Raw genomic sequence first — 27,630 nt, 5'->3', positions numbered from 1 at the left:
ATATAATAAATAAAAATAAATATTACCTTGTGATTTTAACTGTCATCAAAAGGGGATGGTTCTCTCTGTAAATTGCGGTGTCCTTACAGAGTGTCACGTGCTTACTTATTGTAATAACTAATCTGTACCACGTGGCATGTGAATAAATATAAATAAATAATTAAAATAAACTTATTACAAAGTAAAGTCTATTAAAATATCACTTATATTCTATTACAAAGCGCAAAATATAGATAACTATATATACTATAATTATCCTATTCGATCTCGGTTCAGTACGAGTAAATTATTTTCCCACATTGATTTTTTTTTAAATATACAACAAAATAGTATACTGTTTAAAATTATTTTTTTTGTATTCGTTAAATGTTTGCAGTGATGAGATCTATTTGTAATCTTATCTCTTTATTTATACAATCTAAAACCTACACACCTATTTACTATTAATGTTTTATCAGTTGTTCTTTCAAACTGAGAAATTAGCACAAAAGAAAAAGAAAACAGTTCAATAGCTAAAACAGGTTTATGAGACGTTTGACGTTTTTATGAATATAATATTTTGTCCGTGAATATTTATTTTTGTTTGCCTTATCTTACTAAGCACAGACGGAAACAATCCCTAATAAAAATATTAGTATTTCTGAACCGATACGACAACATAACCTTCAAGAAAAGAGTATATTCCTTTTTTAAAAGGCCGGCAGCACTCCTGCAATGCCGCTGGTGTTGTGGGTGATCATGGGCGGCGGTAGTCACTTACCATCAGGTGAGCCGCATGCTCGTTTGTTCCCTGTGTTGTAAAAAAACCCTATGGTATTTTATGCTACGAATTACAGGTGTACATTGTGTACATCTTAATAAATCATCATATCGTATCAGCCGTTAACCATCCACTACGAAACATAAGCCTTCTCCAAAACGGGGCTTTGCTAGTAGTTGCCAAGTTTAGCTGGCACTCGGCCACGCAAAAGGGAGGAGTGGTCCTCTCTATGCCGGGACCACATGGTATCATACATTTCAGTACATAGCGTATACAAAAGGAAATTTATTTAGGTAAAGCTCAATTTAAAAATTATTCCTCGATTAAATTACTCAATTACTCGACCATAGATCATATACTCGTAATCAAACAAATTGTTGCAAAAATAAATATGGAAAACCCTTATTTCTCAAATACATATGCATCAGTTAAGAGAGGATTAGCAAGAATTCAACTAAAAACTATTAAACCGGAGTTCACCATTATACGTGGATTCAGACAAGGCGATCCACTATCACCACAACTTTTTTCCTACCTATACTATAAGAAGACTATAAATGAAATAAAAATGGTAAAAAAGAAGAATGATAAACAAAGAAAATCGAGCGCTCCAAGCGTGATAGATAGCCTTCTTAGATAATTATATCTATCTCTTACTTCACGTCCTTTTTCCTGTAATATTTCTTTAATCCAGATAATCTTTTTTGTTCTTCCTTTTAGATTTATTCTTATTTTTCTTTTGATTTCTTGAAAAGGGGGAGGTTCTTAATAGGTACTATTATATATATTTTTAAATGCGGTTACGTGATATCTTTCGTCAATTTAGTTTTGATTTTGTTTCTTTTTTTTTTTTCACTTTCATAAGATAGAAGTAGCTGTGTGTATGTCGTGGATAAGACTTTTAAATTATTTTTGGTTTTTTCTTTTAGATTTAAGATACAAAAATCTATTTTCATTATATTTCAAATAATAACAATAGTGAGTTTCGGATCTATATACTTTATACCACAAAATCAAGTTGGAACTATTATACAGCTAGACTGTGTTAATGGCAAAACTGTACTCAAGAGTTGTAAGGAAAACGTTACAGTAGACGAATGCAAACTTAGTACATTACAAAGTACAGCCAACCAAAATGAAGTGGCATTGTGTGAGGTGAGTGTATCAATGCTTTTAATTACTCCGGTCTGTCTTTTTTTGATGTATGGTTATAGAATGGTAACTCCATCTGGGCTATCGGTATACGCTGGCGAGCCACCAGTAAAAGAAAGTGGGTGAGCATGAAAGCAGAAAATTTAGCCCATTGTAATGAATTCCACAAAAATTTGTTGCTTGGAAATCAACCCCCCATTATTAACAGGACCTTTTCTCTTATGCAGATTTGTTGTTTTTTTAAATAGCTTAGACAATATTATCATATTACTAAATTCTCCCTGCGACTTTATCTGCGTGACCGGGATAATTATGTTGATTGACCGGATTGAAAGTCAGTTTTGTATTTACATTCGATATAATATAATACTTTGAGTAGTCAGTGTTGTATTTAAATTCGATATCCATACTAATCTTTTTTTTTTCAGATGAACTGTGACATATCTTCCCCAAAAATGTGGCAAACAGTTTGTGAGCACTGGCGCATACCACAATACTGTTACAACAGCGTAGACAGTTTGAAGTATTTGTCACACATTGGGAACATTACGGTGCGAGATAGCTGTGCCTTCATTGAAACCAACGATATAATTTTGGACGGTAGGTCAAACTTATCAATCAATCAATATATAAGTAAAACTATTATAGGGGGACTTTATAAACGCAATAGAACCCAAAACAGTGATTTTTAGAATTACGTTTGTGCGCGTTAATCTCAGAAATAGCTTAACCGATTTGAATGCGGTTTTTACTAGTACGTTGCGGTTTACTCCACTTAACATATAGTGTTTTTCTTATTTCAATCGGTTCATAAATAAAAAAGTTATATCAATGTCAATCAAAGAATCACATATAAAATACTATAAAAAGCCGATCACTTGAATTTACTGAATCTGTATGAAGGTATTTTTCTTTAATGAATGGTAATGGAATGGTAACCCCGCCTGCGCTAACGGTATACGCCGGCGGGGCACCAGTGAGGGATGATAGATGGATAATGAAAAAGCAGGTCAGTTAGCTCATCTTGAATTTAGCACGATGGTTTCCAGGGGGGACCGCGTGGAGGTCGACCTGACAGGGTATATTGCTAGCTAATGAGAATAGTAGCCCGCATTACTAACAATCTCTTCCCCTTTGTATGAAGGTATTAGGTACGTGAATATTATTTAAGTATATAATACAATATAAGACCGGATTCATAAAGAGTTTCATTGGAAATGATATACGGCTACTCTACAATATATATATATATATATATATATATATATATATATATATATATATATGTTGTAAAATCTCAAAAGTACTTAGAATACTATCATGATGGTATGTTTTTATTACACATTTTTTCTAATAGAGTGTATGTTATAACAGTGATAGAGTGCTAAATGATACGAATAATATGTGTGGCTTAGGAAGGAAATGATATAACTATAATACAGAAACACTTTATGTCAAGGATCGGATATAATAGAGTCCATATGAAATGAAAACCTAATCTGTCTGTGTAATTTATTCTGCAAATAAGCAAAATATTCTATATATATTGTATCCGTTGACCACAATTCATAGAATTAATGTAATACCACATTGTTCTGTTGTTGTGCAATTATTTAATTTGAAACCTTTCGTTGTTCCGTTTGCTATGTCTACCATACATTGTTGCCTTACTTTGATGCCAACAATATAACACTATATATGTGCTCCTATATAATAATGTTCGTAATTGATACTCTGATCATCATCTTCCTGCCCTTATCCCAATTTATTTGAGGATGGCGTAGTATGATTTTATTACATTACACAAGTTTTTGGCTATTAGTTTTACGGCTGCTCGTCTGCCTGACATTATTCCTCTTTGAAAATGCATTTGTTGCTAGTATCCGCCATCTACGATATAGAGAAAAGAATTGAGGAAAAAGCAGAGGAAGTTGGTAAAAAAGAAGTTAAGGCTTTATGGAGAAATGGGAAATATAAAGCATTGCAGTTGCGGAGGGGTTGGTCCAAAACTGTAGTGACTCGGGAATCCGAGGTCGCATACCTGTGTGCTCTTACTATAAAACCGGAAGATCACTAAAGGAGACAACCCTTGGCACATAATAAACATAACTGAATATTTCTTGTAAATACTTTGAATAATAAATAATATAACCTAATATAAGAATAATAAACTATTGTTGCGTAGAGTAATGCTTAAATTATATTTACACATTGCCGATAGTCTAGCAACTACTCTGTACAATCTCTGAGTATTTTATACATCGCATAGGTAAAATATGTAGAGGCCGTAACTTCATAATGATTTTACTTCTCTTAAAGTCCTTTGTAGAACAGGGTACGATATTTTTATTTATTTTTTTATTTTAACCTTAATCAAAAGTCAGCTCGAACCATAACTTTGTTTTGTAAGCTTGCCCTCATTTGCTCCTGATCGTTTATTGTTATCGTTCTAATAATAAACTGCATGAGAAGGCAATCTTACAATGTGTTCGGGTAGAAACTCAGATGGGTAACCCGATACCAGGAATTAACAACAACATTGTTAACAAATACCTAACTGAAGCTGTGAGCTACTATTAGCGATTTGTTGCATTACGAAAATAAAATTCGAAAAAGTGAAGTAAATACGAGTATAAGGAAGACTTATGTTCAGCAGGTTAATGTCTCGGAAATGGAATAGTAATCCCGCCTGCACTATTGTTATACTCGAAGATGTTATTGCAACCGTAACAAAGTGTATTTATTAGTTTGTTGTATCAGCCGTAAACTATTAACTGCTGAACATTGCCTCCCCCTGAGGGGTTATGCCAGTAGTTGCCATGCTTGGCAGGCGGATTTAGCAACCACAGTTTGGCTTTTAATGATGATTTAAGAGAGATGCTGCTGCTCATCCTTCCACTACAAGCTCGCTTAGTCGCCTTTTACGACACCCATGGGAAAGGAAGGGTTGGCCTATTCTATGCCAGGACCTACATGGCATTTATTAGTTTACCCAGGTTAGTTATACACGACAGTTTTTAGGATAAACTTACCGGTCGACCTGATAGATGTCCATAATTGTTAAAACTTTAACTTGAATTGATTGTTTAAAATATGAAATTTTTAAAATTTCTTATATTGTAATCTTAAATAATTTCTTAATGTAAGAAAAGTCTTATGCAGGGTTTCCGTGACGCAGTTATAAGCACGTTGCTTTGTCTAAATGAGGTCCTTTAAGAAACGAACTTTTCTGAAATAGTTCTAGACTCAGTCTTCCGGGTTGCGCCCCCCAGATGTAAGTTGCCTGGTTCCTCATAACACAAGGTGTCCTGGTTTGTGAATTAGGCGGTTGGTGTGGTTATATGGCACTTATTATTTTTATATGGATTAAGTTCAACTATCTCATTAGTATTTTTACTGTCATGCAGCTGTTTCGGTTTGAAGGATGGGTGTGGCATTAAAATCTCTGGTTACGGAGGCATGGGCATCTTAGTCTTCAGAAAATGCCGTGCTATAGTCCCTGTTCGTTCTATTTTTTCTCAATCGACTTCAAAAAGAAGGTTCTCAATTAGTTTTTAACTTTTTTATGTTTGTTACCTCATAACTCCGTCGATTGCAATAACATTTGAAAAATATTTTTTTATATCTGAAAGGATGTACTTACAGATTGATCTCATGTAAATTTTATCAAAATCGTTTCATTAGTATAGTTTCTAAATAAAAATAACTGATTTTGCCACGATTAAAGTAGTATTGTATTAATTCTTTATTGTGCATAATTTATATTGGGCACATTAAAAAGATTTAATTTAGGATTTTAATTTTTTTTCTTTTTATGGAACACAATCTTCATTATTTATGATACTGATCATATTTACAGGTGACGGTTACGGTTTTTCGTCCGAATTGCCATATATTGTATATAAATATTCGGAAACGTGCTACGGGAATGGAAAATATTAAATTCGTGTGTGTGAACTTGCAGATAGCGATTATTACATGTTATAACTAATTTGTTCGCAGGTCATAAGTATACTCCCCACTGTCGCAGTGGAAGCGGTTTCGTGAACATCAACCAACCATGTAGCCTCAACTGTACGGACCAAACTCTAACCAACATTATGACATTTTTTAAAACAGACATGATATGTTTGGATAACGAGCTCTTTTATCGTTTTTGTATCGGTGAAAATGCGCATATGTCAGTATCGGAAGATGTGGTGGAGAATGAATGCACAGTAAATACAAATTTTTTTATTTTTTTTTTTCATACATTACTCTACTTTTTAATTGAAAATTCAAAAGTACAAAACATTTTTAGTCTACTAATATTCAATTCAATAGCTATTTTGGTAAAATAGCTATTGAATTAGTATAATAATTTGGTAAAAATTTTAAATTTCGCTGTCAGAGCTTATATACAAGAAATAAATATTAAGATATATTTATATCTTGTATTATAAATTTAAGTGCTGAAAATTTATGGAGGATCTTTTATGCCCGTTAATGAACATGTATAGTACCTAAATATGTAGTAATGTATGGTAGGTATTTTTTTTATTCTGTTTGCTGTTTAACATAATACAAAAATATTTGTGAGTACTATATAAAGTACTATTCAGGTGCATGCTTTCTTTGTATTGTAGACTTCATTAAAATTGAAGAATTTGATTTATAAAACAGTATGGCAAAGAAGCTGACGTCTCTCTTGATGAAAAGAGATAATTGTCGCATATAGCTATAAATAGCATCCTGGACATACTGTAATACTTTGTGTCAATCATGCTGATACTCACACGTAACCATTCTTGAAAAGTGGTTACAAATAGTATTCTATCTTTGTCTTCTGTTATATATGTTTACGTGCAATATTATTGTGTATGTTTTTATGCATACTTCAGCTGCCAAGCGAATTAAACCTTACCTGCAAATATTTTGAGCTCAAAACTAAATATTACCTATCAAAATGAACAATATTTTCTTGTTTTTATTTTTTATTCATTCGTGTGATTGCATAATAATGATGTTGCTGACCTTCACACTTACTTCCTGATTAAGTAATAATTAATTAACACATTGTTTAGGGTATTTGCTATAAGTGTCGACATTTATTTAACGATCGAATATATATTTGTAATGTATTTTTTTGTTTTGGTTGTATACATAAGTATTGTTCAAATAACCAGGCAGCGTGCGAGCTTGTGGAGCCATGGCAAATCAAGGAAATATGTGACAGTCTGCAAGCGAATGTTGCTAGTGCCTGCCAGCCTAAATTGAGGTTTGGGGAGGGTTTCCCAACCAATTTATCATTCACGGGCACCGTATTCCCATATACTGTGATCTCCAAGGACGACTGCCTTTATGTGCAACTTAATCATATTACATTACCCGATGGTTAGTGTCTATGAACATGAATTAATCTATAATAGTTATCTGTTATTATTCTTCAAATTTTAAATTATTCAGTCAATGGTGTATTTTATAATAAAGATAACTCTGTTTATAATAATCAGAATGTGGAAATGCGATTACTATTACAGTAGAATCTCGATTATCCGAATGAAATAAAACCACGACGAGCAAACACAAAACAAACGAGCATTTCTTTCCGGAAAATTTGGATAATCGATTTAAAAGTCAAAACAAACAATAATTAATTTTTTTTTTATGAGCTATGCATTACATAATACATCTTTACCCCATTAATACATAATACCATTTCTAATCTATCGCCGTGTGATCCCGGTATAGAATAGGCCACCCCTTCCTTGCCCCTGGGTGTCGTAAGAGGCGACTAGGGGAGGTGAGGGATAGGCAGCCGTGTCCTTCTCCAAACATCTCCAAAGCCTAACAGCGGTTGCCAAGCGTGCCTGCCAAGCGTGGCAACTACTGGCAAAACCCGCCTGGAGGAGGCTTATGTTCAGCAGTAGACTGTTAAAAGCTGGTATGATGATGAGTGGCTGGAATAACATGAAACAGAGTGACTCTGGAAAGACGAGAGTGAAAACGGTTGGTGAAGGGTTCAGATCTTTAGAAAATAATCAAGAAGCAATTAGTAGAATAAGTTATTTTGTTTTATTAAGTTTTATAAATTTAATGTTTGTTTTTAAAGGCAGTGTTAAGTTGACCTCTATAAAGGCTATATTATTTTTATTATTAAGTTTATTTAGTGTGGAAAGCAGAACCCTTTTGAAAATGACTTTTTAAATACAAATGTCTTGGATTTTTCATAAACCCTTGTTATCTAAGCTTTACATGTATTTGCTTGTCTTATACACATTTAAATATCTTTAGCATCTTTTATGAATGTACTAGCTTTAAAATCGATGAGACCATGTGCAAATTGTAATACAATTTATTGTGTCATTCCAGGTTCAATTCACCATCCAACATGTGCATCGCCGGCTGTGTACCAATTGGAGACCGAACTGTTCCATGCGTCTTGCCAAATTAATTGTAACAATAGTTTGGTATGTATTGTTTTATGAGAAGTGTGGACTGAAAGACGATGTAGTGACAAAAATCGAAAAAGAAATGTTGCGTTGATTTGGCCATTTGGAAAGGATGGATAAAAGAAGAATTACGAAAGAGATTTATCGAGCAAGAATGAATAGAGACGTCGGTAGGGGCCGCCCTAGACGGACGTATGTCGACCAAATAGGCGACGTGCTGAAGAAGGGCCAAATTAAAAGTACCAGTAACCGGGAAGTGTGTATGGAAAGATTGATGAATCTGGAAGAAGAGCGAAAGAGGTTTGTTTGAATCGAAGCATTTGGCGTTTCATTGTTTCTGCCTACCCTAATGGGAGACAGGCGTGACAGATATGTATGTATGTATGTTTTATGATTCTATAATTTACGTATCAATTACAAGTATTAAGGACGCAGATAAACGGGCAAATCTAATGATGATCGTTAAGCAATCAACAGATAAGTTTGTTATTCTCTTGAATAAACTGTCTATTTTTTTATGATACTTAGAATAATAAACTGACAGTCCACCTGACGTAATTGGTAACTGTCACCTAAAGGGAAGAACAGAACTATAAACACTACAGCATGCATTGTAATGCATCCGTCAATTGAACCCCTCATGCGATGAGGTACATGGTGTTAGTTGATCATGTTATTTTAGACATAATACATTTAAACGAATAGGAGGATTATCAGTTAAAATTTAAAAGAGTAACTGTTAAGTTTCTTGCTAGGTTTTTTTAAAGCGTATAACAGTATTTCGAACCCAAAGTTTGCTTGTAAAAATAATCTAATTAAATGAAGATGATTTTGAAATGAATTCGATGCCATTCTTGAGGACTATGATGTTATGCTTCCGTACGCTATGATATACTGCTATATCCCACCCTCTAAACACAGCTTATATAGCTGCTTCACGGCAGAGATACCCATAGAAACAATATTTTTACAGTCTTCTTCAGTAATAGACAATTTGACCCTTGACAAGCTAAGGTCAATTTATGAATAGAAAGTTCTGTGGGACTACCATAAAATCTAAATTCAAAGTTTCATACCTGTAATTGTGCGTACGTTGAACATTCATATCGAAATAAGATCTATAGCTAGCACATGCTGCTTTATTATATGGTAATATGTGAAGGATACCATGGTCATTACAGTATAATCCTGATGATATCCACGATGCAGTATATGTATAGATGCAGTTTTCATTTTCTATCAAGTCACGCCTTCAGCTCGTTTGTAATTCTAAGTATCATAAAAAATAAACAATAAAGATTTCGTTATAAGTTCCACTATAAAGTGTCCGAACGAATGATAATATGCCATTTTGATTAAATTTCTGTGGTTATTTTAATATAACAATATACTATTCAGCTTACTTGCCATTCTGTGTAAAAATATTCAACAATATACATCCTGCGATAGATAACATGTTCGTCGAAAAAATGTAGAGACAAAGCCAAAATAGCCTTACTTAGAAATGTAATCCATAATCAGCAATGTAATAGGAAAAAATATTACGTAGGTACTAACTGCCTTTTATTCACGATTACATTCTTCGTAACCAGGATACATTGTTTGACCGGGATAAAAATTTGTCAATTTACTTTTTCATGCCAAATATATACGCAGTGTAGGAGGACCCTCCACTAGATGGAGTGACGACCTCAAGACGACCAGGAGGGACCACGGGGAGGCCGACCAGATAGGGTATATTATTAATAACGGAACTGGTAGTCCGCATTACCAACAACCCTCAAATGCATTGCAGGGAGTCAGTGGAGGCAAATGGCTCAGGACCGTTCTTTATGGCAGTCTATGAGAGAGACCTATGTTCAGCAGTAGCTGGGATGATGATGACGATATAAATATATACGTGTATAATACATTTCAAAGGGGGGAAAGGGATTGTTAGTAATGGAGTTTGACAGCCCCATTGCTAGCAATATGCCCTAGCAATATCAGGTCGACCTCCACGTGGTTCCCCCGAGAAACCATCGTGAACAATTCTTGTTGAATTCGTCACGATGGGTTAACTGACCTACTTCATCTCCTCACCTATCATCCTTCACTGGTGCCCCGCCGGTGTATACCGATAGCGCGGTTATATATGGGTGGGGTTACCATTCCATTATCATCCATTAAAAAAAATACATTTCAAAAGGATCGATTGCAACTTCTGACAACAAGCAAATAAACAATTCTTTAAATAATATCAATAAAAATTGTAATGTTATTTCTTACAGTTAAATGAAATGTTGGAGTCGGTGTCAGAGAGTGTAAATCAGAACATGCAAACGCAATATACAACAGAGTTTTGGTTGTTCTTTTTATTCATGATCATCAACTGGGTGGGACAAGCGGTTGTAGTGACATTTGCTGATGCTATTTGTTTCCATCTTCTTGGTAAGGATTATTTGCATTCTTTATATACATTATCATTATAAGACTACACTATCCCTTCTATCCTTCTATTGCGAAGGGCTTTCTTTTGTTTATAATATTTAAACTTTAAAGTTTAGAAGCAGCAAATAATAGCTGGCTCCTGTTGCCAGGATTAAATCACATAAAATCCCTGATTAAGGGGTTTTCAGAAAATTACTCTAAAAAATTAAATCTTTTGAGTGAAAATATTGTATTTGGCTCTCACGGGACACTGCAAACTAAACAAGCATATGGCCGAACTAAGCTTATGCCCAAAAAGTGTTTGCAGATTTTGTCCCAGTGAGGAAAAAAGCCGCAGCACTTAATGTGTTGCTATAGCCCACTCATGCATAAATGATATATCTCGTTTGGAAAACACTCTATATCCTGAGAAGATAAAAAAACGTCGCTAGAAAAGTATCTTAAAATTCCCGACCTTGGATAGGAATTAGCAGCAAACTTTAAAAAAGGGCCAGCACAAAAGATGAAAAGGTCGCAGTGTCACAGATTTTTCTCCCTGAAAAAGCCTGTTTTTCAATAATAATAATATAATATTCAGGTTTTTAATCTATACTAATATTATAAAGAAGAAAGATATGATTGCTTGTAATAAATAAGCTCAAACACTACTCAACCGATTTTAAAAAATATTTTACCTTGAGAAAGTAACCTATCAGAGAACCTATAAGGTATCAGCGAGTAACCTAAATTCTAAAATTCGTGCATAATACATAAATACATAAATGTAAGCAATTATTTATATTTTATTTTACGACGACCTTTATAAGTTGACTTTTTAACAACGCCGACTCCTATGGTTTCAGTCTTAGATAACGCACAATAAAAATATTTGTATGCATTATTAGCAGTAAAATTGAATATTTTCCCATACAAATATGGATCGAAAAACAACATTCATACTAATGCAGAATCCAGCTCTCAAGTTTTTTTTTTCCGCCACAAATGTCTGTTAAACACAAGGTGATGAGATATTGAAATACGAGGTTTGTCCGGAAAGTACGTATAAAAGTTTTTTAAAAATTTTATTTTACAATTATTCAGGTAAATCAATTTTATCCCCTTCAAAGTACTCCCCCTGTGACATAATGCACTTGTGCCAACGCCGTTTCCACTGTGAGAAGGCTCCTTGAAAGTCCTCTGGTTGTAGGTTTCTCAGCTGCCCCGTCGTAGCTTTTTTTATCTCATTTATGTCCCCCAAATGCCGCCCCCGAAGTACCAATTTGGTTTTTGGGAACAAGAAGAAGTCACACGGGGCCAAATCCGGCGAATAGGGGGGGTGTTCGGTCACCGTAATGGAATTTTTACTCAAAAACTCACGGACAACAAGAGAGGTGTGGGCAGGGGCATTGTCGTGGTGAAGAATCCAACGCCCCTCTCGCGCCAATTCTGGACGAACTCGTGCCACACGAGCTTTGAGGCGTCTGAGCACATCGACGTAGAATTTCGTAGAACACAAGTTCGAATTCTTTCCACGTTTTCGTCGGAATGTGAAGTGGAAGGACGTCCTGAACGTGGGTCATCTTGAACGCTTTCTCGGCCCTCTCTGAATCTTTTTAGCCACTTGTGGACGGTTGGTTCCTTCACAGCATCATCCCCATAAACTGTTCTGAGATCGGCAAAAATTTCACGGCCATTCTTGCCGAGTTTCGAGAGAAACTTGATTACGACGCGCTGCTCTTCAACGGAAGCGGGCTCCATGCCGACGGGGTTTCGTTAAGAGGTAACTTCACAGATGGCGTGACAAGCCAGTTCGCACCGCACGGCGGTCAGACCAGAACTGAAGCATTGTTAGGGACATAAGGAAGGGGTCCTGCGCTTACCTGGCCTCCCCACTCCTCTTTCTCGCATTCCAGAACACTTTTATACGAACTTTCCGGACAGACCTCGTATACTCTTCGTATACAAGTGATTTTTCTAATATATTTTGTTATTATTTTTTTAAAGGCGACAAAATAGCTCATTATGGCAAGCAAAGATTGTGGGGTTCCGTCGGCTGGGGTATATTCTCCCTGACTACCGGTGCTCTGATAGATTTGTTCAGCGAAGGCGCAACAAAAAATTATGCTATCGCATTTATACTCATGTTTGTCTTCATGTCTGGAGATGTGGTTGTGTCTTGTTTTGTAAAGGTAAGAACTGTTTATCTGTGTAATAATAATAATAAGCACACAATCACATTACTCACCTGGTCTTAAAGCTAGAATACCATGTGTTATGAGGAATCAGGCAATGAACATCTAGGGGCACAGCCCGATTCGGATGGATCGAAACTAGACAGAAGATCATCATAGTGAGCAGGGAATGAATGAATGAAAATTTATTTCGATAAACCATAACACTTAAATATACTTAGATTATAAGTAATAACAACATAAAAATAAATAAATAAATAAAATATAGAAAAAAAGTTTACATTTATATATAAAGAGTAGTAGAAATCAGTCAGTGTTATAGTAAAATGGTAAGCGTCCCGCTTTGAGCATTGATATGGACTATATTTATAATTTTTTTTTACTGTATGGTGACATTATTTGATTCAAACGGCGCAACAGTAATGTAGACTCATCTTTAGTGAAAGCACTAGCATAACTCGCTAGAATTGGCATTTGAAGAGCAAGAAAAAAAATTGTCATCAAAATTTAATGACATTATAATTATAAGATAAATAAACAATATATTAATAATAATTATATTTAATTCTAAGGGAAGATGTAAGTTTCAACAATTAAATGCACCTTTGCACTCATCATTAGGTACCGATATTATACAAAACAACATAAACCATAATCAAATAATATTACTATTAAAAAATACAGATAGTAAAGACTATCTAAAGTAAAGGAAACTCACAGATAGAAAATATTCCTTCAAGAACATTCCTAATCCATCAACACGTATAACCATAGATTAAGGGTAGCATGCAGGCACAATATTTTGACATATAAGTTAATGTATGACACTGACAATTCAATGTAATGTTTGACTTTGACATTTAAATATCTGAGAGTTGTGACTGCTGTGAGTAGGAGCGTTGACAATTTGTTTTGAAATATGTTTCACTACCTTCATAACACTGCAAATTACTTTAACGATTTTGAAGGTTGCATTGCATGCATAGTACTTATATAAATATATACATTTTCAGACGGATACAAGAAAAATGTCTATAAATATATTGGCGGATGTGGGAACATTGTTGTCCTCTTTACCAACGTTCATATTTATTTTATGGGTCATAGCAGTGGGCTTTTGCACTGGATTGATATGGCAGTTCCTTTTCTGGTATCTGGAGGACATAGCAGCATTGACCTGTGATGGATCCGAACGTATTAAAACTTTACAAGGCCTTGTTAATGCTATTCAAACTTTTGGCGGGGAAATACCTTTCTTATTCGTATCTGGTAAGTAATTTTTTATAATGTAAGCTTCGTTGACATAGATCGTTTTAGAATAAAAAGAGCATATAGGCTCTTTTATTAACCCCTGACGGGTATAATGGGTCGCAACGACCCGGCCAGTAGTTGAGCGGGTCTCAGGTACACTATGAAGGAACTATGCACAGCTGTTTCTCCTACCACAATATTTTAGTTTAGACCTTCAAAAGACGAATGGAATTAGTTTCATCTTTATATTCATCTTAGTTTTCAAACTATACTCATCGGAAAATTTTACTCCGGGGTCGCTGAGACCCTCAATACCTAGTGCGGTATATTTTGTTATTTTGTAAATGTGAATTTGTTTTTTTTTTCTTGTGTGTTATAATTAACATTATTGGTAAGTAAAACTTGAATTAATTTCCTCCTTTGCCAAATGTAATTGTTTATTATATTAAAAAACCAATTCTTGCTAAATTAGTCAGTTAGAAATGAAATTTTCGAGTTTTGTGTCTTTTGAACATGAAATAAGTGATAGTTACGAATAAAATTTATAATAATAATTTATTGGACGAGCCTGACGATCTGACGATCCTCATCTCCAAAGACGTTACGAATGTCCTCAACTACACTTGCCGATATAAAAAGTATTCAAAGACTGTTAGGTATAGTTGCGGACGAAGTACCGTATGAAAAAGTTATTGATTTAAAAAAAAAAGATGCTCATATTTTCATTATTCATTAGGAATAAAAACAAAAATAGCATGCAGTAAATGCAAAAAACCCATGGGTAACCGACATCGAAGTATACGATGCATCGTATGTTGTTCATAAGTTTGTAGACAAATAACCTTCAATGGCGAGTTACTTTTTATAATACAATGATTTTTTTTATATTAGAAAATAAAAGTTTTCGAGAAAAATAAATTTCTTATATATTTTTTAAACATTCTTAAACCCTTTTTTGTTTATCCATCATTTATCATAATTTCCTACTTTCATTTTTAAAAATAATTAAAGTTTTTGAAGATCACAATAAAATGACCGATACGTTCTTAAATTACACACTTTCAGCTTTACAATGATATATAAATTTTTATTTCTAACATTAATATTTATTAATACTCTATATTTATAGAGTTATTGAATTTTTAATAAAATCTCGTGAAATACGCGTTTGCGAAGCTTTAAAGCCGAATTATACCTATTTAGATTATCTAAAATTAATTAATTTTACAGCTCATATTTGTCAAAGTATAAACTTTAATTAAAAAAAAAAGAAGTCAAAATCGGTCAGCTAGAAGCTAAAATATTTAAGGAAAAAGATGTTTGAGTCGCAGCGACCCTCAATACCCGTGTAAACCCCAAACATGTTTATTAAATTTTATTCAAATCAGTCCGCCAGTTTAAGCGTGATTGTGTAACAAACATACTGTTATATATATTATTTTTTTACTTGGTGCTATAAAGTGTTTTACACTTTAAATAAATAATAAATATTCAACAACTTGTTTACAAATTTTCAGACTTGTAATATTAGTAAATTATTCTTTGTACTAAATAACGATAGGATTAAACTATAACTTTGTTTTTTATTAACAGTAATAATTATAATAAATATAGATATATAAACTGTTGTGAAATTTGTAACCGATCTTTATTAAAACATACAAAATAAATAAAGAAAGAAATATTTTTATTCAAGTTATTGAATAGTAATTTTTTGTGACTCTATCGCCCATTCAGAATACAATTTTAGCCAAGAAAAACGGGCGGGCAAGAAACTCGGCTGTTGTTTTTTTTTTTCAAATATTTGAATTGTATAAATTATGAATTTGCTTGGATACAAACTAAATGTTAAAAATGTTTGTTTAGGATACATTTTAAGAAAAGTGGGACACGTTAAAATGATGAGTTTAGTGCTGTTCGCCTTCGGAATCCGCTTCTTATTGTACTCGATCCTGACGAACCCATGGTGGGCGCTTCCCATAGAGATATTGCAAGGGATCACATATGGCATGATCTATCCAATTATGACCTGTTATGCGAATGCAGTGGCACCGGCTGGCGCGGAAACTACTGTTCAGGTATATTCCATTTAGTAAATTCCACAATCTGACTCTAGACGTATTAAAGTTTATGCTTCAATAAGGCAAATATAGGTTATATAGATAGAGTGTCTCCATACAAACGCTTCGAGAAAAGCGAGTGAAACAAACAAACAAAGGGAAACAAATCGAAACATTCAATAAATTGTAAAATTTTTTAATTGTGCTACTACTTGATATAAGTCGTTTGTCTTATAGTTGGATTAATTATTCATTTGTTTTTCTTTAAATTCTGTTAATATGTTATATTACAGGGATTAGTAGGGGCTGTATTCGAAGGTGTGGGAACATCACTAGGCAGTTTAGTCGGCGGTCAACTTTACAAGTATCACGGTGGATCGACTACGTTCCGCTGGTTCGGAATCGGTGCCTTGGTCTTCTGTTTCCTACACATATTTGTTCAATACCTACTCAAAGATAAAATACAACATAACTTCATAACATCAGGTAATAAAACTTCTAAAAAATAGCATCGAATTTATATTAAATGTAATAATATATTAACATAATGACGGTTAACACCAATAACTCCTAACTGACAAATTTGTACAGCTATGACAAAAAATTCTTTGGTTGTAATATTAATTTTCAATATACTGATGTGAAAATTATATTTCTATGTAACATAGAAAGGAGATACGTAAGTTAAAAGAAAAATTTAAACTACTTTATACAATTTTATAAATTTTACTTAGGAGATATTATTAGTTAGCCGTCGATAATTAAAAAAATATTAAAACTGCTGAATTAAGACCAATAAAAAGGATCTTTGAACATAACAGTACTGAAATTGCAAAGCCATCCTCATCGATTCTCAATATATATATTATATATATATATATATATATATATATATATATATATATATATATATATATATATATATACATATCTTAAACTAGATTTTATCCGCGCCTTCTGTCGCGTGTGGTATTCTTACTTTTTTACTAACTTTACTTTGATACTAACTTACAATCCCCGCTTTACCGCCTTAGGTGTTGATTTTTCAAAATTCATTTCTTATTGTTCACCAACGCTATATAAAGAACCTCTCTACAAAATTTCAAGATTTTAAATTTAGTGGTTTTGGCTATGCGTTGTTATATGGGTCGGTCTGTCACTCAGCATCCATAGTTTTTTTTTTTAATGGGCGAAAATGGCATGGTAACCCTGCCTGCGCTATCGGTATACGCTGGCGGGGTACCAGTGAGAGGTGATAGGTGAGGATGAAAAGACATGTCAGTTAGCCCATCGTAACTAATTCAACGATAAATTAGTCACGATAGTTTCCAGGGGGAACCACGTGGAGGTCGCCCTGACAGGGTATATTGATAGCAATGGGGACTAACCTCTCCATTACTAACAATCCCTTCCCCCTCAGCATCCATAGTTCGACAACTATGGATGCTGAGATATGATGTGAGTGACGCTGTAACCTCCAAGCTAGTATGGAAGGTGACCCTTCCATCTAGCTTAGAGGTTACAGTTTGGGACTGAAACACTCAGGATGTGATATATCGCCTAGTTAGTAATGGTGTCAACTGTATGTTGCATTACACTTTCAAAATAATGACTTCAATTTGTAAATCTATCGTTTTTGTTGGTCTGAGTTGTTGATCTTACTAATATCTATATTAATAATGGTTTTTATTTATGAAAATTTTAATATAGAATCTTTATATAGAATTTTCTCCTTCTCTATTTGAATTTTTATAGAGAATATAATAATTTTATCTCACTAACGATAAACCCCTTTACAAATATCAAATATATTGTTTCTGTCGCTTAATAATGTATATCTTTCTTTTTTATGACATTAATATTTAATATAAAATAATTATTAATTAATGAATAGTGTGTTTTTTGTAAGGGTTTTGACAGCTGCATGTTCTGACAGTATCATATGTATATACTAATTAATATTATTATTATAATAATTAAGAATTCTTTATCTAATACGTAATATCAAAGGCAATAAAAAAGGATATTTTATATTCGCACGTGACTTTAAATCACTCCTCGTCACGATCAGTTTTAATAGAACGGAGATAATGTTAAAACCTCGAATTGTGCAATATATAAAATGTGTGAATATAGTATGGGATATAAAATATATAAAATATTTTTCATCGATATTAACAACATATAAATAGTTAGCTTTTTTAAAATTTTGTAACATAATGAAATTAAATTAAATATTTTCATTAGAACATAATGTTAATTATTTAGATTATTTCTAAATAATTAAGATCCTGTTATTACAGGTGTTCATAGGCTACGGTAACCTTAAGAGGTAAGCCATCAGGTGGTCCGTATGCTTGTTTGCAACCACAGTGGTGTAAAAAAAAGATGAAAATGATATGGTAACCTTGCCTTCGCTATCGGTGTACGTTAGTGGGGATGATAGGTGAGGATCAATTTACATAGTCTATCGTAACCAATTTACAGGAATTTAATCATGTTGTTTTCCGCGTGTAAGACAACCGAATGGTATATTTTTAGTAATGGAGACTACAGTCCCCCTTAACATCCTCCTTATATATTTGTAGCTCTATAACTGTTGTAGATAGAACAGGTAAATCTTTTCATCTATCTAATTAAAACATGATCTTTTTCATGTATCTAATAAAAACATATATTGTTTATATATGTTAGTAATTAACGAATGGGAACTCTAATTTTCTAATAGGCAGGGATATTGGTTTACAATTGTTTACGTAAATTATGCTTATACAGGTATTAGTATAGAAAAAAAAATCGAATTATACTTTAATATTTTAAGATAATTGCCGTAGTGAACTTTTCTAGTGAACTGTAAATCATTCCTATTTTTAGACATAAATTTATTTAGATATAAGTTGTAATTTATTTATATCTTGATATTTACTGATAGATTTATATATAGTTTATTATTGCCTCAATGGTAACGCGATATTTTTTATACGATTCGAAGTCTATAACAATAGTATCTTTTTAAGAGATTGTTCTACTAAAATGTTCACGTTCCCACTAAAAATTTTTTCAAAAAAACAAATGTGGCAAAAAAGATACAAAATATCGAGCTTCTCGTACTAAATTGTTAGTTGGACGCACTATGTTCGCACGGTTAGGTAATTTTTTTTTTTTATATATCGATCCATATTTCTTTCGGGAAAATGTTCAATTTAACCAGTAGAACACTTTCTTAAAAGAACGTCGGTGTCTTTAACAGCATGGTTGTATCAAAACTATTTTGTGTATAAATTTGTGGTATCAACGATGATTTTATTTATCTATTTATTTCATTTACGTAAACAGTATTTTGTTATAATAGTCTATGTTATAATAGCAAGTATCTTATCTATAGTTTTTTTATTCAGTATTAATAAAACGCCACCATAGTGTGGAAATCCATATCTGGTTTAAATTTATGACAAAATAAAATATTGACGATTTGTTTATGATGTTTAATTTTCCTTATGATGGTATATCTTATGTATTATATACCTCTGTTTTATTAATATATTACAATAATTGTGTGAGCACCTATTTTCTTTGATGGAGAAACGTTACTTTGCAACAATATTTTAATATTTGAAAATAATTTTATACAAGGGGACTCAAAATAAAGTTCACATTTAAAAAATCGATAAAAAATTAAATAAGAAGTTTATTAAAAAAATTTTTATTACTCTAAAATTTTCTATGACGGCTCGGCATGTAATGTCCGTGATGGCTGCCATTTCGTGACGGATATTTCCTTTTAATTGTGCCAAGGAAGTCGGTTTATTGGCATAAACTTTAGACTTGACGTACAAGAAAAAGTCCATAGGGGTTAAATCGTTACCTCGTGGAGACCAATGTATGTCATCTCTCCTGGATATCAATTTTCCAGGAAAAATTGACGAAGTCAAGCCTCTGCCCAGCATCCTGAGGTTTTAATTCTTGCACTAATTGAATTTTATAGGAGTGCAGCTTTAAATCTTTGTGTAAAATGCGGAACAACGACGATCTGTACACGTTTAAAGCATCAGCACGCTTCCGAATCGAAAAGTCTGGGTTGTCACGAACAGATTGAAAAACATTGTCTATGTTTTCGACCTTTCTCGAAGACCTTGACGTCCGGATTTTAATTTTTCCAGCATTGAACCGGTCTCTTCAAACTTTTTGACCCATTTATCAATAAGTTTAGGGTTTGGCGCGTCATTTAAATGTCGAATATTACAAAATTTTCTACGCGCTACAGTCGCTGAATTAAATTACAGTTTTTGTAAAACTAGCGTACGTATACACGGTTCTGGACCGCGACTAAATCCCCAGAAGCTAGGCTACCGAATGACATACTCCCCGCGCCCCTCAGAATAGTTGCGTTCACGCAATAATCAAAACAAATGTCACCTTTCTTTTGATACACCCAGTATTATTAATTCAATTTATTCTTAACTAAATCTTTATCTAGATTTATTTGATTTGTGTATAAAATTTATTATAACAACTTATTGTTAATAAACAATGTAGAAATAATAAATGCTCTTAAAAGTGAATCTTGCAATTACAAATGCCTTATAAAAATTTGAATATCATTCGAAAATTAAATGAGTTGCAAAATGAACATGTACAAAAACTAGTATATATATTTTTGAATGATACAGTTTTTATTGTTGTAGAAATAATAAATAAGGATCTTCATATCAGAACAGTAAGTTAATAAAAGAAGGTTTCGATGTTGCTTTTAATTGATTACTTGGCCTTGATGACTAGCCAAGACGTAAAAATCTAAATTATGTTCAATAAAGTAAGCTTAGTGAGAAAATAATTTAAAGATTTTAGAGAATTTAAAGATTTATAATAACCTTTTTTTATCACTACTAATTTTATATGAAAAATTAATAGTTTAATTTTCCTTTTTAATTTCAGGTTACACATCCACGATGCATTTTCAAAAGCCAAACGATACGGTCTCTATGTTGGAACAAAACCGGGAAGAAGATAGAGAGTAATTTTAAAATATTACTTCTATTGAACACTCCAGAAATGGAGCTAGTTATGCTGTCCTTGTAATATGAGATATTCGCATAACCTGAACTTTTTCTGTGTAATAACTACCTCTTATTTGAATCATGAATTATGTATACGTTCTTAGTGTTAATGTTAAACAGTAGTTAATGTTTTAATGCTTTCATATTTCATGCTTTCATTTTTAGTATTTAGTTTCATGATTAATCATTAATTAATAGGTAATATAAATGCAGAAGTTAGTGGTCTGTCTGTCTAATTAATTGTTGTTTCATAATTTCTCAGTTTCACAGAGAAAGGCAACTGTTGAATTGATTTTGACAAAAATTGCTTGAAAAATAAACATTGTGAACATGACATAGATAGATCTAACTACGAAGGATATTAGTGACTATAATGCTTTATTTTTGTGTAATAGTTTTTTTTTTCTTTTTTATAAGAAAAAAAAACACTTTTTTTATTTTATTTATTCCACAATTCAGTTATACAAGTGATTTTTTATATAATTATATTTTTAATGAATTTTTCAAAAATCAAATAAAAACAGTTTTGGAATTTTTTTCAGTGAAGTCACTTGGAAGTGGCTATATATATATATATATAGTATAGGTAAATAAAATATATAAATATATTATTTCTACGATTGTAAGAAAGGAGTACAATTAGAGTAGGCATATATCAAGCGGTGAAGTCTCAAATATTCGGCCCTCCTGGCTTTTCGATATATGAATAAATTAATAGTTAATTATAAATTAAAAAATGTGTTCCTGTACCTTAGAAAATAATTGGTTTTATTATTAAGTTGAAAATAAAATTACTAAATTTAATTTATAAGAGTCAAATTTTAGGTTATCATGTATAAATTTTTTTGTTTTTTGTTTTAAAAAGTACAATAGTTTATTTTTGTGTGGGATCATGCTAATGGTAACCCATGTTAATGTTATTTTATATAACTAGTCTAAATAAATAAGAATTGGTTCCTATTGAACGAAAATGACGCGTAACAAAATACAAAGCAAAAATACAGTCAAAATGTGAATCTCCATCCACTGACTGCTAGTTCTCTAGTTTCATTCTGACAATTTTTCAATTGGTAATTTTAGTTCTTAAGAAAGTAATTTGGACAAACAGACATACAGACAACTAAAAGATGTTATAAAGCTTTACTCTATTTACAGTTTTGTGAGAACCGTGGTCCTAAAGGTCGTTATGCAGGTAATAGGTCTACGGTAAGTTTTGATTTATTATGTTTTTACGCTATGACAATAGGGCCTATTTTGGGGCGCCTTTCTGTAAACCTATTCTAAAATTGAAATTTTAATTTGATACAATAGCAAAGTCTTTATTGCTGGGACCAATGTGAACTAAATTTCTTATAGATTTAAATCAACATTATTATAAATTTAGCCTATGATGATCCATACAAAAGTAATTTCGCAAAATTATCAAAGTAATAGGTTAAAAGGTAGGTTTAGAAAAATTGTGCCTCAGAATAGGTCGCTTTATTTTAATATGATAGACATATATTTAGTTTTAAGAAAATTGTACGTTAGTATAAGATTAACAATGGCTGGATACTAAGATGATTGTGATAAAAAAAAAAAAACTCAAATCCTATTGGAATTGTCAGTTCCTATTTCTTACCTATCTTATTTATAGATTGGCATTTAAATATATTTTCTTAAGGTTTTTTTTATTAAGTATTAGAATTTATTCGAAATATTAATTATATAAGTATTGCATATAAAATTTTAAATATATTAAAATTATAAAGATAGTTATACCTACTCAGTGATCTATAATAATTGTGGAATTTAAAAATATACTGCAAATGCTTTATTCTTAATTGCTATAAGAAACAAAATACGACAATATAGTTATTGAAAAAATATTATTGATATTGAAATTATAATTCAAAGTTTATAATAACGTTATAATATTAGATTAAAATAATAAAATATTTACCACTCGCAAGGAATACTACAATGCTTAATATATAATATTAAACTATTAATACAATGTCTAAAATAATCCTCAAAATAATTGTTTCTAATATTTTTTAAACTTTCTACTTTTTATATAAACTGTATACTAAAAGAACAAAAGTAGCATAAGGCCAATGTAACTTACACTTTAAAGCACTGTAGTATAGTGCCTTACGAGCGCTCATTTTTTCAGAAATATATTTTTAAATAATTATTCAATTAAAATAGTAATATAAATTTATAGTAGTAATATTTTTGATTAATTATATAATATTAATAATTATGAAATATAATCTATTAAAACAAAAATATTTTTGACAATTGACATCTAATGCAACATATCGCTATGAATGCTCTTAATAATGCCCTATGCAAGTTTTTTTTAACTAGTCTTGATAAATGTTATTAATATTGATGTAATTCATGTGAAGTTAGCTGTTATACCCTTTCTAAATTCAAATTGCTGCTCTTATAAGAAAATAGCGTGGTGTTCTTTCTATACACACCTATTTATGCCATTCCTTATTTCATGTAAAAAATGGATAAAACGGCTGATCCGCCTATTGTGGTTATAATTATGTATACTTAAAGTTTATAAAAACCCTACTTATTCAAAATAAGATTGTTCAATTAAGTGAATATTATGTCCTTAGCAACATAAAATGTACTTACTCCTATTACTATAAAAGAAAGATTTTAAAAGAATTAATTATAATCACTTCATGATTTACGTATCAGTATTAAGTACATATATATAGAAATGTGGTAACCTGTAAATGAAATTTATTAGAGCTACTTATGTTAATTTGTTACTTTAAAATTTTTTTATTCTAAAGACAATGTTTAACACTAAAATAAAATTTGTTTGTTCTGTAAAATCACTAACTCAATTCATAAATAAATAGAATACAGTGTACAAGAAATTGATTTTTACTCGTACAAGAATACATCGAAAATTCAGCTTTTAAAACTCCGTCTACTAAGTTTAAGTCAACAAAAAGACAATAGTACAATTTATGAGTACTTACGTGGATGTAAGTACCTAATATCTAAAAGTTTTAAGTTTATATCCATTAATCATCGCTTTGGAAGGAGGTAAGTTAGTAATGGAGACACTAGTCTCCAGCCCTAGCAAAATACTCCGTCAGGATGACATTCTCGTAGTTCCCCCGGGAAACCATCATCGTTAATTACTACTGAATTCGTCACGAAGGGCCAACCTGACTTCTTTCTTATCATTTCATCCTCCACTGGTGCCTCGCGATTGTATACCACTAACAGAGAAGGATGAAAACTAGTACCTACATTAGTAATAAACATATGGTCCCGGCATAGAATAAGCCACCCCTTCCCTTCCCATGGGTGTCGTAAGAGGCGACTTAGAGAAGGGCAGCAGTGTTCTGTGTAAAACGTCACCAAAGTTTAATTGCGGTTACCAACCTGCCTGCTAGGGGGGGAAAGGGATTGTTAGCAATGGAATTTGACAGCCCCATTGCTAGCAATATGCCCTATTAGGTTGAGCTCCACGTGATTCCCCGTGGAAACCATCGTGAACAATTCTTGTTGAATTCGTCACGATGGGCTAACTGACCTGTTTCATCCTTATTTATCATCCATCACTGGTACCTCGCTAGTGTATACCGATAGCACAGGCGGGATAACCATTCCATGATCATCCATTAAAAAAACCTGCCTGCTAGGAGGGAAAGGGATTGTTCACAATATAGTTAGACAGCCCCATTGCTAGTAATAGGCCCTATTAGGTCGACATCCAGGTGGTTCCCCCTGGAAACCCTCGTAAACATTTCTTATTGAATTCATCACGATGGGTTAACTGACCTGCTTCATCCTCACCTATCATCCTTCACTGGTGCCCCGCCAGTAGTGCAGGTGTGGTTACTATTCCATTATCACCCACTAAAACCTGCCTGCCAGGAGGAAAGGGATTGTTAGTAATGAAGATTGAGAATCCTATTGCTAGCAATATACCCAACCAGGTCGACCTCCTTGCGGTTTTCCCTGGAAATTATCATGGTTATTTCCTGTTGAATTCATCATGATGGGCTAACTGACCTGTTTTCATTCTCATCTATCATCCTTCACTGATGCTCCGCCAGCGTATCCCGTTAGCGCAGGCGGGGTTACCATACCATTTTCACCCATAAAAAAAAACCTGCCTGCCAAGCGTGGCAACTACTAGCAAAGACTCTCTTATGAGGAAGGCCTATGTTTAATAGTGGCCGGTTAGCGGCCGTTATAATGACTCTCTTTTATTATAAAACTACAAGAAAATAATGACAGGAATTATTTACGATTTCTGTAGTGTCCGGCCCGTCCGTGACACGTACCATAGATAAAGTACCTATCTGTGAGTAATCCGATAAATATAAATAAAATAAAATTAGGTTTCGATGAAAGTAGGTAAAAGAAAATAGTAGGTGATAAGTTCAGAAAATTTCTAATAAGTCAATTCTATTCCATAAGAAAGAACATCAAGAAAATATTCAAATTATTTATCATTGGCAGAAAAATTAAAGAGTTTTCACAATACTGTCTATTACAAACATCATTTTAAATATACATCAATTTCTAATAAGTAACAAGTGACTATCTCTCTTAAGTAAGTCTTGTTGTTAAGTAGATAGATAAATATGTGTTAAAGCAACTTTCAAAAATATATAATTAATAGATTTTACCAACTCTACAAAATGCATTACATTAATACACACACTACCCTTTACGGAGTTGCTATTAGATATTTCGATTTTTTGCTACTTAGAATGGCATACAAGCTGATGAGTCTAGTGATACAAAACGTAATAGACCACAGGGAAATATTGGTTTAATTCAACTAAAAATAACGATACATTGATATTATTATAGACAATAGTAGTTAGGGAATGTCACAATTTTAAGTCAATAATAGAAAAACAAACCAACATTTGTAAAGAGTTTCGTATACTACATAAACCCATCCTTTTTTTTAAAACCTAAGTTATTATAATTCATAATCCCCTAAATAAACTGGTAGTTTTCTTTGACGAATAAGCTGCTGAGACGAATTGATCACCATTGAAGGGCCAGAGCCATCAGTATTCAAATCATTGGTTTTAGTCGTTGTGTTGTAACTCTAATATCTGTATTAGTTCGAGATCGATCGGAGTTCTCAATTTCGTCAATGTTAGCTATATCTCCAACTAATCTGTTAATTGAGGCCAGATGTCTATTAGATACAGTATCCTCTCGTCCATCAGCAAAATTAGGGTTGGATTCTAGCAATTCGACTTCTTCTACTAAAGGATCATATTTACTTTTTCTTACGTTTTTCTTCAATAGTATTGGACCAGCAATGCTATTCACTAAAAATCTACCGCAACACTGCGCCGCTGATGAGCTCTAGGCTGATCAGCCTTGCAAACGACCGTGGCTGCAGCGCTGCGGTAATTGGTATTCACTAACGCGTCAAACCTCATAGACGAACTGTAGGTTGCGATTTATATATATTTGGCTGAACATTTTGCAAAATAAACAAATTTATTAATTAAACATTTAGTCTTTTCAATTTAACTTTAATTTGTTTAAGCTAGTTTCCATGGCCGTAAAAAAGACTAAGTGTCACGTCACGTCAAACTATTCCAGTCGCGTGTTTTGTATGTGTTTTGTTTGTTTTCTACTCTATGATAATTCTATTTTAAAATTAATTAATAAAGTTAAACAATTCTTAACTTTGGATGTATCTGTCAGATAGGTAAGTAAAGTAGTAAGTACTTTCTAATTATTTGTGTGATCTTTTAAATAGAGTTCTATTATATTTCTAATAACTAAAATAATTAACTATTTCGTAGCATGTCAAGAAGTGCGGTTCCTTCTCAAGAGCAGTTGGGAGAGCAGCGATGGCTTGCGACAGGACATGCACGAGCAGCCAATGACAGGGACCGTACTAAATTTGCTAAAGAAGACATTGCTGTTAAACTAAACAGTGATGACTGGTTAAAAACATGGCAGCAATGGTCTAAGGTTTGTTTTTACCTCCTTTTATAGTATATAAGTAAGCATGTGTAGAGTATTGTAAATACATAACTAATTTATACACTTTGGAATTGTTATTAGTTCCACGCCGTCATTTAACTGCACTATGACGACACTTACTCCGATGCTCACCTTCTTCACAGCGGCAGTCTCAACTGAGAAGTCTCACAGAGAGATTTGTCACCATAAAAGAGCACTGAGTAGAGACAGAAAGGATCTTGGCAGAGAACCAGCGAGCCTTAGTTCAAGCCTTACAACAAATGAATGATGCATGGCTAAAACAAAGTCAATCTTTATCAGATTTAGTTCAAAAAATAAAAAAATAAA

The 27,630-nt window shown here is 32.6% G+C and overlaps 1 protein-coding gene across 1 annotated transcript in view; it reads left to right on the top strand.

Annotated features, from left to right (window-relative positions):
* Positions 1-24,097, top strand: part of LOC113520235 (major facilitator superfamily domain-containing protein 6-like) — a 28,905-nt gene extending 4,808 nt beyond the window's left edge. The window contains exons 4-14 of the mRNA XM_052896598.1: positions 1,690-1,915; positions 2,341-2,512; positions 5,915-6,129; positions 7,078-7,285; positions 8,264-8,361; positions 10,614-10,773; positions 12,757-12,941; positions 13,958-14,213; positions 16,062-16,273; positions 16,549-16,741; positions 21,191-24,097. Coding sequence (XP_052752558.1) covers positions 1,690-1,915; positions 2,341-2,512; positions 5,915-6,129; positions 7,078-7,285; positions 8,264-8,361; positions 10,614-10,773; positions 12,757-12,941; positions 13,958-14,213; positions 16,062-16,273; positions 16,549-16,741; positions 21,191-21,273 — 2,008 coding nt within the window. The 3' untranslated portion in view covers positions 21,274-24,097. The remainder of the gene's footprint in view (positions 1-1,689; positions 1,916-2,340; positions 2,513-5,914; positions 6,130-7,077; positions 7,286-8,263; positions 8,362-10,613; positions 10,774-12,756; positions 12,942-13,957; positions 14,214-16,061; positions 16,274-16,548; positions 16,742-21,190) is intronic.
* The last annotated feature ends 3,533 nt before the right edge of the window (positions 24,098-27,630 follow it).

This window comes from Galleria mellonella, unplaced genomic scaffold (genome assembly GCF_026898425.1).
Source record: "Galleria mellonella isolate WM207_F2 unplaced genomic scaffold, CSIRO_AGI_GalMel_v1 utg33, whole genome shotgun sequence".
Taxonomy (NCBI): Eukaryota; Metazoa; Arthropoda; class Insecta; order Lepidoptera; family Pyralidae; genus Galleria; species Galleria mellonella.
The sequence above is the reverse complement of the archived record's forward strand: the minus strand, read 5'-3'. Positions and strand labels throughout refer to the sequence as shown.